Consider the following 17,448-nt stretch of genomic DNA (forward strand, 5'->3'; position numbering starts at 1 on the left):
ATGCTTTATATACACACTGAATTTTCTCTAACAGAACTGCCATGGAAATTGAAGGAAGACTGTACTTTGTCTGGACCTTTACCAAGAGCTGTTTACTACTTAAGAAAATTACATCATGAGTTGGGGGAGATGAAAAAGTTGTGGCGATGGAAGGTGGTGATTGCACAGCCACGTGAATGTACTTAATGCCACAGAACTGTACACTTGATTAAATGATACATTTTATGCTATATAGTTTAAAATAAGTTATAAATCAAAAAAAAAAAAGAAAAGAAAAGAAAAGAAAAAGACTGTTACATCATGGGCAGCAACCCACCCGCTGTGGAGTCACAAATACGGTCCCCCAGACCGCGCTGCAGCTGTCCCAGCCAGGCTGCCCCCACGTCCAGAGCGACCTGCTTCACTTGTCTCCTGGGGGGGGGTCCTACCTGGGGCTACTGTAAAACATGTAACTTGATCACAAATTCCTTTTTTCTTTCTCTTTTTAATGGCAACTAGGGCACTCTGTTGTATTTTTGGACTTAAGCACTGCACAGGTGGGTCATGTTAACCATGAATTTCATTTCAGGATGGGAAAGGGCATGTTATAATACAGCTGTTATAAAAGAACATGTTAGGATGAAAGGGTTGAGACTCACTAGCGTGAGACACACACATATAAATGGGACTAGAGTGCATGGGAAACCACGGCAGCGCCTCGGAGAGTAAAGCGCCAAGGGCAAGCGAGGGGAAGAGACGTCGCCAGCCGCGGGACACCCCCTGCTAGAACAGTCCGAGAGATGTGGGCCTTGGCATCTGCCTCCAACGAGGGCCATTCTTCTCGACATGGCTTTGATTTTCATCAACTTCTTTCGATGTTCTTCCCACCCCCACCACAGCCCCTGTTCTGGGAGGCTCCAGTGGGCAGAGCACGAGGAAGCCCGGGCCCATGGTGTCTCGTCCAGAATCTGACAACTGTGGTCTCTGTAATGCTTTCTGCTTAATCTCCTCTCCTTTAGGCTAAATCTCCCTACTTCCTCCAGCTGTTTCTCATATAACTTGGTTTCATATTCCCTTACCATCTGGGTCATTTTCCTCTGAACGTGCTCCAATTTGTCAGTGGCCCTTTAAAACTGTGGTGCCTAGAACTGAATGTGGTTTCCAGCGCTGAGATACATGGCTGTATTTCCTAATATCCCCCCAAAAGGGGAAACTGTTACTGCTCCACACAGTGAGATCGGGAAGGAGGAGGCAGCAGAGATCTGTCGTCATCATACTGTATTGCCAGTACTGAAAAATTTTCCTTTTTCGTTAAGCAAGTTAAATCTGATTTTTTTAAATTGTCTCATTTAGAGTTCTGATCTCAAAGAGCTTTTTTTCCCCTTCCTCCCTAGTTTGTTTCTGAGAATTAAATGAAAATGTGGGCCTGGCTAATAAACACTAACAATTACTTTTATTTGCTGGTAGCTTCTGTTTGCCACCACCCTACAGTCATTTCTTTGCCCATGTCCCAAGTCGATCTAACCAGTACTGGCAAGTATACCACCCTTCCCAGAGGTTTGGCCTGTGAACTGGAATTAGTGCTTCTGCAATAAGCATGGATCTGATGTGTGTGTGGAAAGCCCCTGCATTCCTGTGTGTCTAGTGAACCTCGGCTTGCGCCCCACCATGCATAATTCCATCCAGGCTCCTGATTTTTCATCCTATGTTGGTCTGAGACTGAAACCCTGCAAAAACTTGACTGGCTCTTGCCAACATGCTGTCCCCTGGGACTGAAACAGAACCAGTTCATCTCCCCTTCTAGATGCTAAGGGCTCTCGAACCACAGAGACACCTTCCACTGGTCTGAATCTTTGCAAGCGACAGCAGAACTCTGCAGAACACCACTCTGACACAGATACTAGCCTGCTATCTACTCTGAAGGTGAAGACCTCAACTAACTAACCAACCAATAGGGGACCGGCTGGCCTCAGAAGTGTAAGCACTCTGTGTCACATCTGCTGACTGCCCAAGTGCCAACGTGCCTGTGTGGCTGAACAGACCAGCCCAAAGGTAAACTATGTGAGAGTGGGGTTGTCTGTTTTGTTAGTTGGTGTACCCCAAGCCCTCAAAACAGTGCTAGCACAGAATAGCTGCTCAGTAAACACTTGTTGAAAGGGTGCATGAAGTGACCTGGTGGCAGTCACCTGTCTTTGCTCCGCTCAGTATTCCTTTCTCTGGAGAATCGCTTCTTGCTGCCCATTGTGGCACCAAACGAGCTAGCAAGTGGTGTCATGAGTCTGGAGTTCGTGAATGTGCACGGCCCCAGCCCGAGATTCCCTACAGGTAAGCAGGCACCTGCACTCCTCTTACTTCTGGAGAATCCGAGGCATAACGTCAGGAGGTCTGATGAAGGCGAGCGGCGCGTTCTGCAGGCAGATCGTTCAGGGGCTGAACTTCACGTGACTGTCCATCACACACCCAAGCCAAGAGGATAAAATGAGCCTCGAGTGAGAACGAGCTCATGTTTTAATAATATTATTGAGCTTCACAACTAATCAAATAGTAGTATCAGAATTTATTTTATTCATGTGCAAATAAATTTGAGATGAAACTTTTTCAAACTTCTAGTGATAGATGAAATACAGTTTTTATAATGTCAGCTTTACTCTGATAATACCACTTAAGGCATCTCAGAAAAATTTTAATCTGTGAAATATGGAAAAAACTATATATTGGATTAAGATAATCCAATAAATCGGGGTGGGAAAGAGAGCTATAATTGGATAAGGCTTTTAAAAAATTGTAGTAAAATATATATAAGATAAAATTTACCCTTTTAATCATTTTTAAGTGTACAATTCAGTGTCATTGAGTACATTTACCATGTGTACAATCACAACCACTAACCATCTCTAGAACCTTTTCATCGCACCAGAAACTCTGTACCCATTAAACAGTAACTCCCCATTATCCCTTCCTCCCAGCCCTCGGTAGTCTCTGTTCTACTCCCTATGAATTTGCCTGTTCTAGGTACTTCGTGTAACTGGAATTAAACAATATCTGTGGTTTTTTTTTTGGCCTGGCTTATTTCATTTAGCATAATGTTTTCAAGTATAGCTGTTGTAGCATGTATCAGAATTTTATTCCTTTTAATGGCTGAATAATATTCCACTGTATATACAGACCACATCTGGTTATCCATTCATCTATTGATGGACACGTGGGTTGCTTTCACCTTTTGATTAGTGTGCTATGAGCACTGGTGTACTAGTACCTATTTGAGTCTCTTCTTCAATTATTTTGCATAAAACTCAGAGTGAAATTGGTGGGTCAGATGGTAATTCTACGTTTAACTTTATGAGGAATCTATATAAGGCTTTAATGATAACTTATAAAAATATTAATTTAGGAACTATATTCTGCAATAAATAAGTTATTCCTCACATTAATATTTCACATATCATTACTGGAGACAGAAAGACTGCTGTAGGAAACAGAACAGAGGATATACCATTTTCTTGTAGTGAAGGAAGAATTTCCAAATAACTACAGATCCCTAAAAAGGTAAGAAGTCACAAAAAGTGCAATTTGCTAAAATGTAAACACCAACAAACACGAAATATAGTCTTCTTTAGAAAACTCAAATTTTCATTCAGAAATAAAGAACAAATCCCACTATGTGATCATATAATTGTAGTCTGTGTATGCAAAATAATCAGTTTGCTTCTAAAGTGTAAAGGTTATGAAACACAAGGGACGACTAGAGAAATGTCACAGATTAGAGGAGACTATGGAGACCTGATGAGTAACTGCAATGTGGAATCCCAGATTGGCTCCTGAACAGAAAAAGTACAATGATGGAAAAACTGGCAAAATCCAAATAAAGGCTGTAATTTGGTTAATAGCTATCATACCAGTGTTAACATCTTGGTTTTGAGAACTGTACTACAGTTACATAAGATACTAATAGTAGTGGGAGGTAGATGGATGATATATGGGAATTTTCTACTATTTTTGCAACTTTCGTGCAACTTTAAAATGATTGCAAAATAAAAAGCATTCCATATTTTAAAGTAGTTATACCAATTCTCTAAAATCTCTTTCAGAGGATAGAGCTAGAGGGAATACTTCCTAACTCATTCTATGAGGCCAGAATTACCTAGTTTCAAAACCAGACAAAGACATTACAAGAAAACTACAGACCAACATCTCTTATGAACACAGATGCAAAAATTCTCAACAAAGTACTAGCAAACCGAATCCAACAATGTTTGAAAATCATTATACACTTTAATTGAGTGGGATTTATCCCATGTTTGCAAGTCTGGTTCAGCATTTGAAAATCAATTCATTTAAACCATCACAACAACAGACTAAAGAAGAAAAATCACATGATCGTATCAATAGATGGAGAAAAAAGCATTTGATAAAATCCAACATCCATTCATCATAAAAACTCTCAGCAAACTAGGAATAAAGGGAAATTTCCTCAATTTGATAAAGAATACCTACAAAAACCCTACAGCTAACATCATACTTACTGATGAGAAACTAGGAGCTTTTCCACTGAGATCAAGAACAAGGCAGGGACATAGTATAATGTTAAAAGGAGTGGTGAAAGGGGACATCATACTATAAGTTTTAGCTAATGCAATGAGATTTTGAAAAGGATATAGTGGGTGTACTAATTGGGAAAGAAGAAATAAAACTGTCTTTGTTTGCAGATGGCATGATGAAAGAACTGACGAAAAAATTCCTAGAACTACTATGTGATTACAGCAAGGTTATAGGATATAAGATTAATACACACAAGTCAATCACTTTTCTTTCTTTAAATTTTTAATTTTTTGGGGTGGAGTAATTAGGTTTGTTTGTCTGTCTATCTATCTATCTATCTATTTATTTATTTTTAATGGAGGTACTGGGGATGGAGCCCAGGACCTTATGGATGCTAAGCACACACTCTACCACGGAACTCTACCCTCTTCCACTACATTTTTTTTAAAAATTGAACTTTAGTTGATTTACAATGTTGTATTAGTTTCTAGTGTACAGCAAAGTGATTCAGTTTTATATATATATAAATATATATTATTTTTCATTATAGGTTATTACAAGATATTGAATATAGCTCCCCATGGTACACAGTAGAACCTTGTTGTTTATCTATTTTATATACAATAGTTTGTATTTGGTAATCTTAAACTCCTAATTTATCCCTCCACCCTCTTTCCCCTTTGGTAACCATAAGTTTGTCTTCTATGTCTGTGAGTCTATTTCTGTTTTGCAAATAAGTTCATTTGTATCATATTTTAGGTTCCACATATAAACGATATCATATTATATTTGTCTTTCTCTGACTTACTTCACTTAGTCATAAGAGACAATCTCTAAGTCCATCCATATTGCTGTAAAATGGCATTATTTCATTCTGGAAGTCAGTCACTTTTCTGTTGAACAATTGGAATTTTAAATGAAAAACACATTATATTAGCACCCCAAATAATGAAATACTTAGGTATAAATCTAACAAAAGATACATAAGATCTATGTGAGAAAAACTACAAAACTCTGAAGAACAAAATCAAAGAGGAACTAAACAAACAGACAGATATCCATGTTCATGGATAGGAAGATTCAGTTCTTCCCAATTTCATCTATAGAGTCAATGCAATCCCAGTCAAAATCCCAGCAAGTTATTTTGTGGATATCAACTAAGTGATTTTAAAGTTTATATGGAGAGGCAAAGGCACAGAATAGGTAACACAACATCAAAGAAGAACAAAGTTAGAGGACTGACATTACCTGACTTCAGTAAGCAAGTACTGACTTTGTACTTACTATAAAGTTACAGTATCAAGAGAGTATGGCATTGGTGAAAGAATAGATAAATACATCAAAGTAACAGAACAGGGAGCCAGAAATAGAGCCACATAAATACAGTCAACTAATATTTCACAGTGGAGTAAAGGCAATACAATGGAATAAGACAGTCTTTTCAAAACATGGTACTTGAAGAACTGGACATACATGTGCAAAAAAAAAAAAAAAAAGAATCTAAACACAGATCTTACACCCTTCACAAAAACTAACTCAAAATGGATCACAGACCTACATGTAAGATGAAAAACTATGAAATTCCTAGAAGACAACATAGAAAATCTAGATGACCTTGGGTTTGGTGATAAATATTTAGATGTAACATCAAAGGCACGATCCAGGAAAAACCATTGATAAGCTGGACTTTATGAAAGTAAAAATTATATTCTTTAAAAGACATTGTCAGGAAAACAAAGACAAACCACAGACTGGGAGAAAATATTTGCAAAAGACCTATCTGATAGAGGACTGTTATCCAAAATATACAAAGAACTTTTAAAAGTCAACAATAAGAAAATGAGCAAACTAAGATATGGATCAAAGATCTTAACAGATACTTCATCAAAGAAGTTATACAGACAGCAGATAAGGTTATGAAAAATGCTCCATATCATATATCACTAGGGAAATGCAAATTAAACAATGAGATACCAGTACATACCCATAAGAATGGCCAAAATCCAGAAAACTGACAACATCAAATCCTGATAAAGATGTAAAGCAACAGGAACTCTCATTCATTGCTTGTGGCAATGCAAAAGGTACAGCCATTTTGGAAGACACGTTGGCAGTTTCTCACATAACTAAACATACTCTTAACATATGATCCAGTAATTGCGCTTCTTGGTATTTACCCAAGGAACTGAATACTTATGTATACAAAGAAACCCGCACATAGATGTTTACAGCAGTTTTATTCATAACTGCCAAAACTTGGAAGCAACTAAGATACTCTTCAGTAGGTGGATAGATACTAAACCGTGGTACATCTAGACAATGGGATATTATTCAGCACTAAAAAGAAATGTTATCAAGCCACGGAAAGACATGGAAGAACCTTAAGTGCATATTACTACCTGAGAGAAGCCAATCTGAAAAGGCTGCATGCTGTATAATTGCAAATATATGACATTCTAGGAAAAGCAAAACTACAAAGACAGATAAAAAAAAAAATTAGTGATTGTCAGCAGGTAACGAATAAGCAAAACACAGAGCACGTTTAAGGCAGTGACACTACTTTCCATGATAATATAATGGTGGATACATGTCATGTATTTGTCAAAACCTACTGAATGTATAACAGTAAGAGTGAACAATTATGCAGATAACTGGACTTTGGGTAATAATGATGTGGCAATGTGGGTTCCTCCGTTTCAACAAACGTACCAGCCTGGTGAGGGACGCTGATAATGCAGGAGGCTGTGCACGAGTCGGGGCAGGGGGTACATGGGAAATCTCTGGGCTTTCTGCTGAATTTTGCCGAAAACCTGAGACTGCTCTAAAAGTAAAATCTACTTTAAAAAAAGTGAGAGAAAGAAACAACAAGCTACTGTACACTGATATTTCTATCAGCCACGTGACTACTCATTTGTGTATTATGGATTCAGAAAATACCACAAGAATGAGTTAGTTCTTTTTGCCATTTCTGAGTTCTACGAAGAAAAGAAAGTTCTTATTGACTGGAAGGGAAAAAAATATCAGAACATCATTCCATATTTAATGAAAAGTTCTACAAATTTGGAAGAGAAAATTCCAACTGGGCCTAGTAGGAATATAAACAAGCAATGTTCTTCATTATATAAACAAATAAACTGAATAAAGTCAGAGGAATTATTCTTATCATATATTGAGAATACTGTGTGCTGGTCTGGCCATACTATGATCAGAAAGTCAAGTCAGAAAAGAATGAGGGATGGTGGGGGCATCTCAATTAGCGTAGGCCTGAAGATCCCAACTACTTCCGTAAAAAACAGGAGTAAGATTGTTATTCCTTATTATTGAACTTCAAAAACTAAATTAGATCATTGTTTTGGTCTTCACTTTTAATGAATAAAAGTGATAAAAAGTGGATTAAAAGATTTAATCAAATTTAATTATTATTCCACCATATGAACTTCCATGTATATATGGTGAATGTCACAGTAATCCTCAAAAGCTCTAGTTTAGGGAAATACCATCCAACCTGGTGAGACATGGACTTGGTACTAAACTTTTATGAACTACTTTACAGTTGTTTTGTTTTATTAGAGAAAGCCACCAGGAATTAGAGTAGAGCCTAGGAAGATTTTGCTGCTCGTTAAGTAATGATTAGGTCTCCACATTTGTTACTAAGAAGTACAAATGTCAGATTCGGCGGTCACCAAGGTTACGCCAGCAGAATTAGGAAAGTTCTGAGGTACCTCTCGTCAGGCAGGACTCTGCAGGTTAGCACAGATTACATCATCATGCATTGGGGTTCCCCTTGAGAACATCCGTGTTCCAGGCTTTGGTGGAATTTCCTAATACACCACATTAAAATCACCGAGTCAGACTCTTAAAGTTGGAAGGAGCCTTAAAGATCAAAAGAGGTATCAGAGGAAAAAGTATAATCTGGTAAGATGTTCAACTCTTTCTTATGTTTGCACTGGGGATTAAACAACAAAATAAAATAAAACAAACAAACAAAAAAACAGTACAAAAGAATCCTTCCCTTTCATCAAAAACATAAGGTTACTATATATTTGCAATCATAGAGGTACCTCATTTTTCCAGTGCAGGACAAGTAGCAGGCTGTATTTGAACTTGACCAAAAATTACTGTTTATTCACAATTTACCCTAACCCACCATTGCTTCTAATAGAAGTAAGTTTCCTGTGCTTTAAAATAAAAATACAGCAACCAGAACCTGGATGTTTACAGTGTTTTGCCAACAATTAAAACACACAATCCCCAGATCTGCACTGGCTTTGTAGACAAAAGAAATTGAACAATTACTTGAGTTCCAAAACGAATGCATTGGTCTAACGGGGACTAGACTCCAACTTGTATATTTTACTGTTTTCAGGTCCCCAGGGGGATAAAATGCTTCAGTCTGTATTTTTAGCATTGAGTTATTTTTATTTTAATAGCATTGCTTTTAAATTTTTCCTTAAAAAACAAAACAAAAAGTAAAAACCAAAAAACCCTCCAGCATTTCTAACTTTATGACTCTTTAATTGCACTATGAAATTTGATTATGAAGCAATGGTTTTGTTTACTTCACCCAACTTTTATCATTTTGTGTTTAGAATCATTCTCAGGAACCCAAATTGGCCGACTCCTGAGCAAGTTCTAATTACTCCCCAGGGACTGTGACAGCCGGGCGTCTAGCACTGTTCACCGTTTGGCTGGGAAACAGGCTTCCTCTTTAGTGCCCGATCTGTTATTGATTTAAAAATTGACCTAAAGGGCTATTTGTTCTGGGTTCTTTGAAGTACACTTGCTACTCCCGCCTTCTGGAACTATTCTGTCAGACTTCCCGAAGCCTTATGCCACAGTCTTCACTGTTGAGTTTGTGCGGCGGGGACTGATGGGATAATGGCCCGTTAACCTGCTCTCCCTTCCAGAAGGGGGCCTGGGATTTAAAACACTTCTAAATAATCACACTGGTGTTTCTGTCTTGAACCTTGAGGCAGGTCAGTTCAGGCCCCTGTTCTCCTGATCCCTCTTTCCGAACCCTGGACATGGGGCCTGGCCTGCCTCCCAGATTATATGCTCTTCTGAGCGTGAGTGCCACCCATACCTCACAGTCACTTCCACCTTCCACGGTGCCCAGCTCAGGTCTCAGCTCAAAGCAGTTATTCAGTGTAAAATGAAAACAGCTTTGCAAATTATTTATTTACAATTACTGACAGATAAATTACAATTATTCTTACATTTATTTACAGATAATGTTTTATTTGAAAATAATAACAAGTTTATGAAATAATAACGAATTCAGGAATAAGTGACCTCAAAGGATAGAGATTCAGATTATAACCAGTAAAATCTTAGTCTGATTTCTAGGTTTTATGATTGTAGGATGTGGCATCAGAAACCAATTCTACATTGATAGTTGCAGGTCCTTTTAAAAAAATAATTGTATGAATGACATTTTCCTTAAGAATCAAGTGGGTGTTTTGGCGGAATGGCAGCAGAGGGAGACCTGAGTTCCTCGGACATGGTTGTTTCCTAATCCTTTTCAATCTGAAGAGTTTTGCATGGTTTTAAACTGGCCATGGCACTCTCAGAAGAGGGGACATCCAAGTTCCCACGCTCTCTGATCACTGGGCCCACCCGGCTTGTAGGGAGCGAGAGAGTCACAGTAATAACGGGGGTCCAGGAGCAGTTCCAGGGGCCCCTGTACACCATGCACCTCTGGGTGGGACCTAAGAAGGAGAAGAGGCTGGCAGCCGAGGAGGAGATACTTAACTGGCAGAGAAGGATGACAGGGCGGCGCTCTGGGGAGAGGTGGGATCCGGAGCTGCTAATTTTTGTCATGGTGTCTTCCAGTTCCTTACAACGGAAGACCTCTGTAAGCGAAAATTAAAAAGGAATACACACACACACACACACACGCACATAAAACTCAATCATCATGCTATACACCAGAAATTAACACAACATCGTAAACCAACTATACTTCAATTAAAAAAAAAAAGATCTCTCTAAGCACCCCACACACTGCTAAGCTCCCTGGCGGATAATAATAAAGCCAGAAGACTTAGTTTTTGGCCCTTAAAGAGCTCATAATGTAATTTGGGGAAGGGGAAATGAATGGAAGTGAACAGAGAACAATGAAATGCTAGCCTGTAAGTTTGAGAGGAGTTCACAGGCAGGAAAGATCTGGATGGAGTGGAAGTTCAAGACACAGCTCAGAAGAATCTTCCAGAAACTGAGGAAATGAACTGTGTAACTGAGAATCAGGCCCGTGCCAATGAACTTCTCCTTGAGAGGGGCAGATTCAGAAGGACATCCTTGAAATGGGGCCCAGCAGGAGAGAGCGCCCTGACAGACTGCTCCTGGAAGGGCTGGAGTCTGTGATGAAGACACAAGAGCCAAAAAAGAAAGAACAGAGAAGCAAATAATCCTTGGTTGTTTTCATGCCTGAAGGGGCTCACTGTGGCATGAAAATCAACATGGAAACAGGCATACCACGTCACCCAAGCTGGGCGCCGCGCAGACATTCCTTGGCCTAAGTTTAAAAATATTTATTAACTCCTTGTTAGCCTCTCAATTTTTGGAAGACAATATTTAACCCAGGGACAGAGTGGGGGAGGACCTAGGACTCTACCGTGGAGGCCCATTATGTACATACAGCTATAGTCACATAAGACCATGAAGCAGGTGTTATGGTCTCTGTTCTACAGATGAAGGAAAGGACGTTTTTGGAGATTAAATAGCTCAATTAAGCTTGCCCACATATTTGAATGGCAGACCTGGATTCTGAACCCAGTGTGCACGCTGCCCAAGCCCGTTTCCTCTGTTTTATGTGGGGCGTGTACACCTGGTCGCCCTTGGAGAGGAGAGGAACCTGTCTCATTTGTAGCGTGGTCTCGAGCTGAGTGTGCAGCTGGGAGTCAGAAGAACTGGGTTTTCCTTCCATGCTTTGCCATTAGTTCTAAGGCTCTGAACAAGGCACTCCCCCTCTCGGCTTTATTATCTACACCTTAAAAAGAGGATGTGCGATTAAACTATTGTGAAGGCATTATCTGTGTAAGTTTATGATTCTAAGTGTACGAGTGGATTCCCCACCAGGGGATGACTTAATATGACCGTTCTAAGTAAAAAGAGGAGGGGAGTGTGAGGATACACAGTGATCTCTGTATTAAAAATCCACCAAGAAATAAGTGACCTGATAAATAGGAACTATTCTGCCACAAGAGTAGTGGCAGCTCCAGGACTTCAAAGAGTAAGGGCTTGGGGACAGCAGGCCTGTCGTGCTGCCGTGCACAGTAAGCCCACCGCCTCCACCTGCGCGGCCTGCACGCAGTCCTCCGGGTGGACGAGGCTCCCACACCACCCTCTGCGCTGCTACCGCTCATCACGGTCATCAGGAAGGGCATGAAAGCTGGACACAAACAGGACCTACTCAGGGGACCCACACAAATGAAACAACCAGAGGTAAGAGACATGAAAACAGTTAGACATACCACGTCATCCAAGCTGGATGATCCGACACCTACTTCATAGTCTTCTGTGAATATACTGTGTGTACATAAGGGGCCCCAGAAAGACTCTCAGAGCTAAGTCATCATCATCATTTAAAAAATGTTTTGGATAGATAAACAACAAATTTCTACTGTAGAGCACAGGGAGCTATATTCAGTATCTTGTCATAACCTATAATGAAAAACAATCTGAAAAAGAATATATGTATGTATACATGTGACTGAAACACTATGCTGTACACAGAAATTGACAACACTGTAAACTGACTATATACTTCAATTAAAAAAATATGTTTTGGGCATTCACTACACCTAAGGCACTATGAGGGGCGGGGGCTCGGAAGAACATTAGTCATTCAGCTGGGAGGTGAGCAGAAATCGGTGGTTTTGAGAGGCAGGGAGTCAATCACCTTCCTGGCAGAGGGAGTGGCCTGTCCAAAAGCAAATGGATCTGACTTCTGTGCTCCGTCCGCTGTGGCTTCCTATTCCTACTTGATCGGAAGGAGAGGCTAAGCTCAGACAGGTTAACTGATTAACCTTGAGTCACAAGCCTAATTACTCACAAAGCTGAGCGCAAAACCAAAACCTCCTGACCCCCAGGACGGCGTATTTCCCTCTGTACCGTGAGCAGGGTATAATGCATGCTAATCAGAGAAAACAGTAACGTGGACATTTTAAGAAAAAATGTAAAGCAAACACTCAGAGTGAATTCTTCAATTAGCAACAATCTCGCCTTGAATAAACCTCACCGGCTACGACACTGCCACTGCGCAAAGCTCAGGGTGAATTCCTGATGAAACCTACATAACAAAAATGAGGAACTGCTCTTCTGTGACTCGAAGGCTGGAATTCTGCCGCACACAAGTCTCACCCAGTTCCCAGAGGGAGGAGGGAAAGCCACACCCCCACCAGAGCCCAGCCGCCCCCCACCCCATTCTATTCTCCATTCGTATTGAGCAGTGAGGGATTTTTCCTCCTTGTGTGACTTCACAGAGATGAATCACGGTTCCTTGAAAAGCTGAAACAGGAAAGTTGGCTTGGGAATAATAAAACAGCAACAGACTAAGTCCCCTGGGCTCTGGGCACTGCCTCCTCTAAGGAGACGTCTACAAAATACTGCATTGTGTAAGCAAATATGGAGCTTTGAAGATGTGGACACAACTGATTTAAGCATGAAACACCTGTCCTTAGAGAAAAGTAATTATTCAGCCCATAAGAGCAAACCTGTTTTCACCAGCTATAAAAATTTTTAAAAAATTGCTTTGTCAAAGATTTGTATAAATGGCTTAAATGCGACTTCACAAAGACCAAGAATGCAAAACGGTGTTCTGCTAACAGATGGAATTTGCTGCCCTTTGCAATTCTACAGTTGATCCCACAGCAGATTTCATTCTTTACGGCAGAATATGGCAATTTTGACATCATAAGCATATGAAACTTATAAATCCAGTATTCACATTTCTTAAAAGGAATGATCAGTCACGACATGTTCTTTCTGTAATTCAGCCTTATCAGCAGGGAACATCTTGCTGTTTCTGAGAGCTCTCAAGCTCTCTAACCTGTTTCTAATAGACCCGTTTCACTCCTCTGAACAATAATGCTAAAATATCTTTTACTGTAAGCCACAACAATGCTTGAAATTTGTAAGGTGTTTATTCATTCCTCTGAGCAAATCTAGGGTAATCATAGTTTCCTCATCTCTGATTATAATGTCCTTTTGAAGAATATTTTTATAATTGTTTGCCCATATGTCTTAGAGAAGATCAGAGTTTGCCTGTTTGCTCCTGTGGACAAGCAACACGGAGGGTGAGAAGCACCGGGCTTACCACTGCTACAAAGTGCTGTCCTGCTACAAGTGGACTCTCAAATCTCATGCTCCACATAGAGAAGTGATGAGTTTTCTGCAACTGACTGAATTCCAGTGTGTCTAACATTAGAAAAAGAAATCCATGACCAGGAGCTTCATTGTATTCATGCTACAAAAGGCAACAATTATACCAGGCGGCCAGGAGAAAAAGAAATCACCAAAAAGCAAATTACCAAAGAGAAAATCCCAGCCTAAAAAGGTATGTTTTACCCAAATAACTCATGGGGAAGGAAACGAGAAATTTAAAAAAACAGAAGATGGGATTTAGTCTCCAGAGGCTGTTAGAAAACACTGTCTAAGTTTTGATCTTTTTTTGTTTTAATATAGTAAAAAACTCAAGTGATTTCATGATACTCAGGCCTTAAAATAAAGCAACTGTTGGTGAAAATGTCTTGGAACCCAATACAGGTGGTGCCCACCATTTGAATGTACCAAATGCTACTGAACTGAAGACTTTAAAATGGTTAATTTTATGTTATGTGAATTTCATCTCAATAAAAAAAGTAAAGCAACTGTATTCTGCTTAAGATGACTGAGGAATTTTTGCCATTTCCTTTTGATTGCTTTGACAGAGATAATATTTAACACTTCAGAAATGTGCTATCAAGAAAATCCTTAGATGAATTCCAGGGATTTATTCAATGGGTACAAAAGTTAGCCAAAGAGCAATTATGCAATGCTTTTTCCCCCTATTCTATGTTTTCCACCCCACTAAAAGCTCTAAGCAGTCATCACTAAGTTTTAATAGCTTCTCTCTTTCCTTTCTATATCCCTCCTGCCCAACTTCTCTCCTTCAATATTTACTGAACTCCAACATGCCCCTGAGCCCTTTCCTAGGTGCTAGGATTGCCAAGATGAGTAACACATTTTACCTTCCCTCAAGGAGTTCACAGTCTGCGTCCAAATTTCAAAACCCCCCCAAGCTGCTTCCCTACCAACTCAAGTTCCAGGCATTTCCACGTCTTTCATGAGCCCACCTGCCTGGGACCGCTGCAGCCCTTTGAAGCTCTCTCTCCCATCCCAGGCTCAACTATTTGTGTCCTGTTTGTGTGCCTTTCTTTTCTTTTTCCCTTCAGACCAAAGGAAGATTTTTAAAATGTTAGACAAAAACAGCACTTTGGTGATTTTTTTCAGATGCTATAAAAATAGAGCTCTGCAGATTCACATGAAACTTTAAAACGGGCACCGTGAGGCTGGGAAACAGACTGGTTTTAGGAATCACTCACGCATAAAAACTGAAGATCACTGCAAGGACTCCCCTTCTCTTGATCCCACCCTCTTCTCACGCAGCCCCTGGGGCCTCCCAGCACCCTTCTGCACCAGGCCAGGTCTCACTGCCTGTGACCGCACAGCCGTCCTTCCTTGGAGAACAGCTCTGTTTCATTCACGCGTCCCGTATTCTCATCCTCTCACAACTGGACCCCTTTCCCTCCAGCTCTTACTTCTGTTTGCTCTGCAGCCACACCGTTACCCTGGGGAAGCACGCTTCCCCAGGAAGAGGCCCACCAGGCCAGGCGCAGAGGAGCCTGCGAGGGGCGGGGCCGGAGACCTCACAGACCAGGACGCGGGCGAAACGCAACGAGAAGCGAGAAGCGGTAGGTAGGCAAAGCCGCCCCGGCTTCTGGAACGTTTGCCAAATAGGAAAGGGATCAACTTAGAAAAGAAAGAAAGCTCATTTTCAAGCTTCGGAGAATCCCCCAAAGTGGAGAAAAAGAAAAACAGTTTGAAGCAACCTCTAACTGATAATATATAGCCTAATTTTGACACAGATTTTGTTCTGAGGTCACTCAAAATGTGAAACAGAAACCATAACATTTAAATTAAATACCTCATTTGTGGGTGGAAGCAGCTATAGGCTGTCACCCAGCCAACATGTCAGTGGAACAGCTGGTAATTTCACCACGCAGCTGGGAAAAGCAGTTTGTCAGTCAGAAGAAACGAGATATGTGGGAGGATTTTCACATACAATCACTTCTCACAGTGGACTCCGACCATCATCAGACCTGCTAAATGCACGTACAATACAGAGCTGGTTCCTCTGGATGCTATGAAAGTTGCTAAATTTACGGTGCACGTATGGAGGAGAAATACAAGCTGGGGAAAGGTAACACTGGCATTGCTTTAACATGTCCCGGAGGACTGGTCAACATGGGAGTAGGGACGGAACAAATTTAAACAAATAGCTCCCAAGTATGTTTTCTTTAATCTCGGAAAACAAGAAGCAGTAGACAATTGTGATCTAATTGTTTCTTATTTGACCTGGCTTGAAAAATCTTATTCTCACTTAACTCTATTTATAGATAGGCATCTTGGGCCAGCTAACCTTTTCTTTGTCCAGCTTAGCTTCCTCTGAACATGCTATTAAGGTTTTTGATCACCAAAAAATATAATACCAGATGAAGGTCATTACATAAAGAGAATCAAACCAACAGCAATTAAGGGGAAAAACCAAGTTCCTGTAAGGGTTCTGGCATATCAACAAAAAGTTAATTGACTCTTCTTAATGTCTGAAACACACGTCCATCAATAGGCCAATAAAAATTTTATATACTATGCAAACAGTGGTAATCCCAGTACCATTCAGTTGGTGGCTCACCACAGAAAATATCTAACTAAAAAAAATCCTAAATCATAGTACCCCATTTATGGACAATAACCCATTATCCATGTCATCAACCCGCTTCTGCTATGAACTTAGACATTTCACAGCTCAAACTGGATATGGAACATGGGAAAAAATGACTAAGTAAAATAATGGCTTTCTTTCATACAAAGCATGTGTGTACATGTGATAAATACATCTACATTTGTTATGGCGAATTAAACCAGCTTCAGCTTCAGGCAAAGAGGCAGAGTATTAGGCTGAAATGGTCCATTTCTTTCCAATTTGTTATACATCTAGAATCTGAAAGTTATTTTTCACTTAATTAAAAATTAAATTAGGTTTCATTTTTGTATTCAGGGCTTTTTCTTTGAGTATTTCATTTAACAACAGCCAGGCTGGAATGAAGCCAGTAATCAAACACTGCAGACTTGGGAAACCCTTCTGGTTTTTCAGACTCTTAATAAAGCCTGAGAAGAATACCGATTTAGGGAGCAGGCGCTTTGTCTTTGTGATGACTCACATCATCCAGTATTCATTCATTTATTTTTAAGTCATTCCACAAATATGTGGAAGGCACTCTTCTAGGAAGGGACCATGGGAAACACAAAAATACATGACCTTTACCCTCAAGAACTTTACAGATTTTTCTCCCTTAACATAAGCAGTTCCCTTACTTTAGTTTAATGATCAGCAGCCTCATAAATTCAACGTTCTCTTCTTCACCTTGAAACAAACAAATTTCTCCTCTAGAGTATATTTTTAAGAGAGCCTGAGATCCACCTACTCACTCAAAGAAGATTCAAGGACTCCTACTTTTAGGAGAAACTAAAAAGACACAATAGTAAAGAAATCTTCGGTTTCACGAGACAAAGCAGTGAACTGCAAGGACTATTTCCAGTTCATGTTACTGTGGGATCACTGTGCACATTACTCCGGGGAAAAGGGCACAGAACAGATTATGAAGAGCT

At 40.1% G+C, this 17,448-nt stretch overlaps 1 protein-coding gene and 1 pseudogene across 2 annotated transcripts in view; both read right to left on the minus strand.

Annotated features, from left to right (window-relative positions):
• ALG14 (ALG14 UDP-N-acetylglucosaminyltransferase subunit) overlaps window positions 1-17,448 on the minus strand; it is a 79,044-nt gene that overhangs the window by 20,421 nt on the left and 41,175 nt on the right. The window contains exon 4 of one of the 2 annotated variants that reach the window (XM_074370004.1): window positions 9,864-10,353. The exons of the other annotated variant lie outside the window; for it this stretch is intronic. Within the exon in view, the coding sequence (XP_074226105.1) occupies window positions 10,030-10,353 (324 nt within the window). The 3' untranslated portion in view covers window positions 9,864-10,029. Of the gene's footprint in view, window positions 1-9,863; window positions 10,354-17,448 lie in introns of those variants that run through there. 2 annotated transcript variants of the gene reach the window in all.
• Window positions 12,671-12,786, minus strand: LOC123615519 (U4 spliceosomal RNA; annotated as a pseudogene).

Source organism: Camelus bactrianus, chromosome 9 (genome assembly GCF_048773025.1).
Source record: "Camelus bactrianus isolate YW-2024 breed Bactrian camel chromosome 9, ASM4877302v1, whole genome shotgun sequence".
In the NCBI taxonomy this organism is placed as follows: domain Eukaryota; kingdom Metazoa; phylum Chordata; class Mammalia; order Artiodactyla; family Camelidae; genus Camelus; species Camelus bactrianus.